The sequence below is a fragment of the Hyposmocoma kahamanoa genome, unplaced genomic scaffold, assembly GCF_003589595.1.
Source record: "Hyposmocoma kahamanoa isolate Upper Pololo Valley unplaced genomic scaffold, ASM358959v1 154060, whole genome shotgun sequence".
Lineage (NCBI taxonomy): Eukaryota > Metazoa > Arthropoda > Insecta > Lepidoptera > Cosmopterigidae > Hyposmocoma > Hyposmocoma kahamanoa.
This window is the reverse complement of record NW_020653547.1, coordinates 1-7,311: the sequence shown is the minus strand read 5'-3', so window position 1 is coordinate 7,311 and position 7,311 is coordinate 1. Positions and strand designations below refer to the sequence as shown.

Here is a 7,311-nt window from a genome sequence, read left to right as displayed (position 1 = left end):
AGCTATTTAGTGCTTGAAGTCCGACAGTATGTATTATCGGAGAGAATTCGAAAGGAGTAGTTCTCTACTCTTCTCGCTATGATTGCTTCTGCCGCCAACTTGGTGCCCATGCATTCAGCCTGGAATACTGTGTTGTGGTCACCAAGCGGTGCTGATATCCTGATATTGAGGTCTTCTGAGAATACCCCAGTACCTGTTCCTGAGTTTGTTTTAGATCCATCAGTGAAGTCTCGGACCTCTCTGGGGTTCAGTCCTTCGTTGGGATCTTCAAATAATTGTATCTTGTATTTTTTGTCAAAGATTTATTTATTTATTGTTTTGGGATCCTATCCACAACCGCCTCCAGTAGCGGTTCCTCATTGACAATCTTATAAAGGATTTCTGTATGTGGGGTCCTCATGTGCTTCCAAAGACCGGCTCTGTTTAGACGCACTGCTGTTGACGCCGCTTCCTGTCTGATGAACAGTGGGAGGGGTCGTCAGTCCCCCCTCCCCCCCCCAGATTATGTTTTTAGATTCACTCTCCTGACTCCTGACCCACCACGGAGCCCGCACCTTTGAGGATGTCCCATTCGGGATGTCCCATTCGGGATACCAGGACTGTCAGGAGAGTATAGGCGCAGGAGTTAGGAGCTCACTGCGCGACATCGGGAGCTTGAAATGTGCAGCTGGCTGACCTGATCAAAGTCAGCCAGGTGTTCCGCACATACTCACCCTGTCAGCATGGCCGAGTCCATCCCCCACGCACCTCGCCTGTGGCCCTCTCACGAGACACAATGCCATTTCCCTGTGTTGGCTAATCATAGGGCTACCGTTTAGCAGGAAATCAGGGCCAAAGGGGGCGTATTGCTTGCCGCTCGGGCTCAACCCCCCAGGATTCCTTTATCCCTGCGTACGGCGCTCAACTACGTAGGCATTAACGCAGGATGGTGTAAGTTTAGACTGCCCACCACGTGCCATGGTCCACCCCCAGAATCACATGGCCGGGCCGTGTTGATCGCTTCGCGCCCTCACTGATTGTTCTCAGACTGAAGCCTAGGGTTGTTAGTGTTGGCCCCAGGGTGTACCGGCTACATCTTTTGCTCAAGGACTTCGCTCACGTGGAGATGGAACAACTAACACGGGGTGTGTTTTTGCATACTTATCAAAATAAGGATTATTTGGGTTTGACTATGAGTTTATAATAAAAGCTAGGTTGAAACTAAGCATCCCATAGATATGTCAACAAAAGTATAACTTAATATAACATCCAATTTATTACAAGGAAAACTCCGCAAAGGAAGTAAGATGGCGCAGATATTATTTACTTTTAATGCGTCTGTTTACTTGTATCTACCCTGCCCACATCCCGCGGTAAAAATACTGAAATCACCATTGTTTTGGGATAATATACAACAGGTTTTCTACTCCCACATTAGGAACTAGTGTTGTTGACCGGCTGTTACTTTAGTAGCTGCTACTTATGAAATTTAAATATGTGAAGAAATCAAGTTATGTTTGGATGTCTTTTAACCGACTTTAAAAAAAAAGGAGGTACTCAACTCGACTGTTTTTTTTTGTGTACACACATGTTACGCGATTACTCCGATATTAGTTCACATAGCGTCTGGCATGGTTTGCTAAGAGGTCCTGGTTCGAGTCTTTTGTATTAATAATTATAATAAATTCACTTACTTCGGTGGCGCAGTGACCCAAAAGTAGGTCTTGACCAGATTCTACCACGCCTCCCAGTTCTGAGCATTCTGAGATCCTTCCAGCCACCAGCACCAAAGTCCTTGAGATCTTTCTGGACTTCATCTCTCCTGCGGTACCTAAGACGTCCAACTTGTCGGCGTGCACTCTGTTGTCGCAAATAAGTCCTCTTTGCAGCATGATCTTCTCCCATTCTCTTCAGGTCACGCAACTTTAGTTTTTTAACAAATTCACAGTGTTACATATTCTCAATGAAGAATTACTAGACAATATCTGTTACTTTGGCAGCACAAGGAAAATTACTATTTAATCCCAGATCTCTACAACATCATTCGCGAATCACTCAGCCCAATAATAATTCGTTTATGTTTGAATTTTACGAACTCACGTTCGAGTTTACGAGCCTCCTCGTAAAATGCATGGAATTAGATGGAATGTGAATAACAATAATAGATTCTTTCATCACTGATACCATTAAGTATTACTTGTTCCACGCCAGTATTCGTGTCTCCCTATTATACTTTTTTTATCAAGTGATGGGACGAACAAGTCGTGCGCCTGGTGTCAAGCGACTCGCCTGTCCATGGATGTTGCAGTGCCACTCAGAGCTTTATATTGCAAAGATCTGAGAAATACTGCCACCGCACCTGTCACCCTGAAACATAAGGCATTAAATTTAATGAAAAAGAAACCAAGTGAAAAAGAACTTGTCTGAGACTCATTCCGTTGTTGTTTTCTTCATTTATTTAGTGCAGAGTAATATAAATACAGATTTGTTACATAAATGTATTGAAACGCCATGAGTTCGTGAGCTACTAGACTTCTCCTTATTTAAAAGTACCTGTCCAAAAGATTACATTTTAAGTGCTTTTAATATATTATTATTTAAATAAATCTTCAATATTATTCTAGTTAGTGAATTAATGAAAAGTATAATATTAAATTGATATAAATACCTAATGAACATTTGTAATTATTAGGATTATATTAATAGAATTATAAATAACAGATTCGCGTTACAATTTTCGCTATGTTACCGCTCTGACCGCGTAATAGTACGAGAAAGTGATGGGCAACCCTGCCACTTCACGCACACATTTGCGCGTGTGCAGATAGCGCCTTGCTGTATGTAGTAGTAGTATGTAACTAACTTTCGACTGTCGTATGGAGTGTCCGGGGTGTGTCTACACTCTATATATTCAGGATCGTTCTTTTCTCGTTTACCATTCTCAATACTTCCTTGTTGGTTTTCTTTTTTATCCAACTTATGCCCTTCATCCTCCTCTATAAAAAATTAAGGTATACATAGTAATTTCCACGAGTAATTTTATTAAGGCCACGTCGATCGTTAGCGACTGAATGAATGACATCACTGCCCATTCTATTGAAGAAAAGAAGAAAATTAGGGACCAATTGGCAACAAATGCTGGTTCGAATCCAGTTGGATCCTTGATCCTGGTCAGTCAACGTGTCCTCTTAATCGAATAAAGGAATTCTCTTATACAATGAATGACAATCCGACAGACGCGAGCATACGCTACCCGTGTTGTTTCTGTTTTTTTTTTCACAGTTTAACGATAACGTGAAAGTAGTCTAATTACGATATTTAATTAACTTGCAGGTCAAAATGTCCGAGCCTGCAGGCTCAGCGACTCCAGGCGCAGATGGCGCCCCTGATGCGCAGGCGCTGGTGCCGCGCAAGCAAGCCCGGCCAAGGGGCAAGCCGATGCCTGAGCGACCTAAGAGGAGTCTGTTCTGTTTAGGTTTGAAAAACCCGTTAAGGGTGCTATGTTACGATATTGTTGAATGGAAGTATCCTTTTGAAATAACTAGATAAGAGTAAGTTAAGGGTACCTCTAGTATCAGTAGAGCTCCTTGTGAACGAGTTCGTCCAGGGAAGTACCGTCACCTTACCTATTTCTGCCACCAAGCAGTAATGTCAGCATTACTTTGTTCCGATTTTGAAGGGTAAAGGTGCTGGTGAAATTACAGGCACATGGGATTTGTCAGCTCAGGTGTCAGTGTGACGGGCGCAGTGGCAGTGCCCCTCAGATCTTTGCGATTTAAAGCTCTGAATGGCACTGCAACTGTTATGAATAGGTGTGAAACTTACCATCAGGCGTACGACTTGTTCGTCACGTCACTTGATATTCGAAAAAAAACATCCATAATCGATGAACATATATGAGAAATCATTGACGCGTGTTGATGAGGTAAAGGATGCATGTCAGGATCGGAGAAAGTGGTAGGCTGTTGTCTCCGGAAAAAGGTCTACCTCGACGGGAAAAGGATATGAAGATGTATAACGGTTACTATGCTGCTCTGCCACGGGTTCCGGTTTCGATTCTTGCATCGAGAGAAACACTGCAACTGTTATGGATAGGTGTGTCGCTTACGATCAGGCTCACGACTTGTTCGTCCCGTCTCTTGGTCAACATGGGCTTCGCCTAAAGAATGCCACAAAGAACGTGTCCATTTTTTTTTACGAGTGGGGGCTTGCATCAAGCGGACCCGTAACCTTCATCAGGTCATGTGCCCTGCCCACTGGCACTTAAGTTTTGATATTCTTTGGGTTATGTCGATTCCCTTGCGGATATGTTCATTACTGATTCGATCTCGCAGTTACACTCCGAGCATAGCCCTTTCCATTGCCCTTTAGTGGCCTTGGGTGTTCTTATGAGGCCTACGTCTCAGTGTTGTAAGTCATCATTGGCCTAAATCTTATTAGAAATTAATTTAAAAAAGATGTCGAACACTGGTGCTTATCGGTCACTGGCGCCACCGTCTTAAATGTTTCCTTCTTCTTCTATCTCTTCTTCTTCTTCACGGGGTGCATGAAAGGAACCTTCGTGGTACACGACAGGAGCCTCCACACATGGCGTACCTGTACATCTGGCACACCCTGGGCAACAATCGGCTAGTACCTTATTCCGCTTGGCAAATCCTGTCACCAGTATGGCAAGCAATATAGTGTATGCCGTCGTAAGAAGATTGGTTTTCTCATCAATTTCCTTAACACACAACCAGACCCTTCGAATACATGATATTGACGACAATTTTTGCCAACTGCATCGCGCTCGCAGTCTTCACGCCATATCCGTCCAGTGATACCAATTACACAAATCAAATATTAGTAAGTATTCAGTTCTGTAATGCAATAACTTGTAAGAATGAAGTTCCTAAGTTTGTCGGTAGATGGCATTGATAAAATTGGCATGATTTCTAAATAGCGGACTTTCTCATAATTGCAGACAACAATAAAAAAAATCTAAAATGTGATTAAAAAGAACGTTACGATAAATATACGTCTAAAGAATTTTAAATTTGTTTTCAGGAAAAAATAGAATGGATATTCATGGCAATTTTCACAGCGGAATGCGTGATGAAGATCATAGCCTACGGCTTTCTCTTACACCCTGGTGCCTATCTTAGGAATACTTGGAACAGTCTCGATTTTACTATAGTCACTATTGGGTAAGTTATACTTGGTAATTTTTCCGACTGACATATGGACATCATTGTGAAGCAGTCCATCCAGGGAACTACTTCCATCATACCTGTTTCTACCGCCATGCATAATGTCAGCATTACGTCAATCCGATTTTAAAGGGTAAGGGGTGCTAGTAAAACTTCAGGCATATGGGACTTGATAATTTTATGTTTCAATGTGACTAGCGAAGTACCAGTGTTCCATTATTAAAACTGTATAAAGCACAAATTCGATTGTGTATGGAGAACTACTGCCGCCTTTGGGATGGCTCTGCCCATTACCAGTTAGCTGCCAACAACAACAATTCTCTTGTAGAGTCGCAGCTACAAAATCTCGACCATTTCAGAAAAGTAGCCTGCTTGAACTTTTCAATTTAGTTCCACCCTCTTGTTCCTCCTTCGGTCGACTAGAAGGTCCGGAGCACTCCATTCTTATGTCGTTGATATTCCACCTATTCGCACTAAGCGCTTTGCTTCCTCCTTTCTGATGCGTACGGCAAAGGAATGGAATGCTCTGTATTTCCCGAAAAGTACAATTTGGTGCTATTCAAACGCGTCCCATCGTCGCTTAACATCAGGTGAGATTGTGGCGTGTGTCTATTATATATTAAAAAAAAAACTTTGTGATTTGAGCTTAGTTACCGGAAGAGAAGCGGGAAAAATTGTTTCACTAGATCAAACAACTTAGGCATTTGCTATTAAATAAAGGTCTTACAAAAAAAATATACGATACACTTAAGGATATTGTCTAAAGAATGTGTTAATATGTTACACGATAGGATCTACTTTATCCAATCATATAAAATCCTAAAAATAGGCAAAAATAATCTAAAACGTATTATTTGAGAATAGAACACCTAACTTTGTACATTTATGTGCAGATATTTCTCATTAAATATTTAGAGAACCTGTTAAATTTTGGTTTTAAACTCGGTTTTCAATCGGGCGCTTGTCAACGTCGGATCTGTGCCAAATTGTCTCCGCATGTTTTTATTTCGTTTATATTAATTTTAAGCGCGCAGATTGCGTTCAAATATCTCACTTTAATACCTAGTCTTTCTTTTTCAGTATTGTAAGTCAAGGCTTGCAGTTTGTGGTGAACGATTCTTTTGACGTCAAAGCGTTACGAGCGTTCAGAGTGCTTCGGCCGCTTAGATTAGTATCGGGAGTGCCTAGTAAGTTAAAGCAATATATTGACATCGCACACGAACCCAAATATTGTCGTAACTCAAAATTTTGGAATTGAGAAAACACGATTTGAAAATTTGAAAAAATAACTGAACGAAACCAACAAAAAAATTCAACGTCTTATAATAGAAAGTGAACTATGTGATTTAAGTGAAAGTGAAAACATGAATTTTTTTGTCAAAGTTCTTTTTATCATTGAGGATCCCGAAAACTAGGAAGATCTGGCTCAAAGGACTTTTACCAAACCAAAAATCCTAATAAAAAAAAGACATTTACATTCTCATTTATAAATGGATCTCCTCATAGCGTCCCATACCTCATTGAAGGTCGTGACTCCCCCCGCGGAAACAGTCTCCGCACGACGACGTTGTGACATCTATGGCGGTCTTTGGCCTAGTGGAGCGCATCATGGAGAGAGCAGTACAAACTTGGTCAGACCATCTTGTGGGACAGCAACTCCTCGGATGTATACCGTCAATCCGTCCGGTAACCATTACTGTTCGTGGTTGTAACTTTCTTTCCTGAAATCAAGTATCCTATGGAGATTTAACCACTTTATGATCTGATCTTAAGATCTTCTGCTCTGGATGTTAAGCTCCCGCAGAATTGAGTCGTTGTAGCGAAAATCAGTCCAGAAGACTCGCAACACTTCCCTCCAGCACCACATCTCGAAGGTGTCAATGCGGACTGTTATAAATGGATAATTAACGATAAAATAATCTATATCAATTGGCAATAAGATCCATTCTGTATTTTTTTAAATTTTCAAATTATGTTTTCTCAATCCCAAAATTTTGTGTTGTTTGATTTTTCATGTACGACATATTCCCTAGATGGTACAACAAACAGCTATTAAATAAGAGCTGTTTCGAACGAATTGAAAATAACCATTATTATCATTGACTTACAAATAAATGGACGACGGGTCTAATACACAAACCAC

At 41.2% G+C, this 7,311-nt stretch overlaps 1 protein-coding gene across 1 annotated transcript; it reads left to right on the top strand.

Moving 5' to 3' along the window:
• Nucleotides 1–3,050: 3,050 nt before the first annotated feature.
• LOC113240560 (muscle calcium channel subunit alpha-1-like) lies at nt 3,051–6,355 on the top strand (the record flags this gene model as incomplete). The annotated part of the gene is made up of 5 exons (XM_026477894.1): nt 3,051–3,149; nt 3,313–3,503; nt 4,719–4,824; nt 5,026–5,165; nt 6,249–6,355. Coding segments are annotated over exons 1-5 (643 nt in total), but the record flags the coding sequence as incomplete, so codon positions are not given.
• Nucleotides 6,356–7,311: the final 956 nt, after the last annotated feature.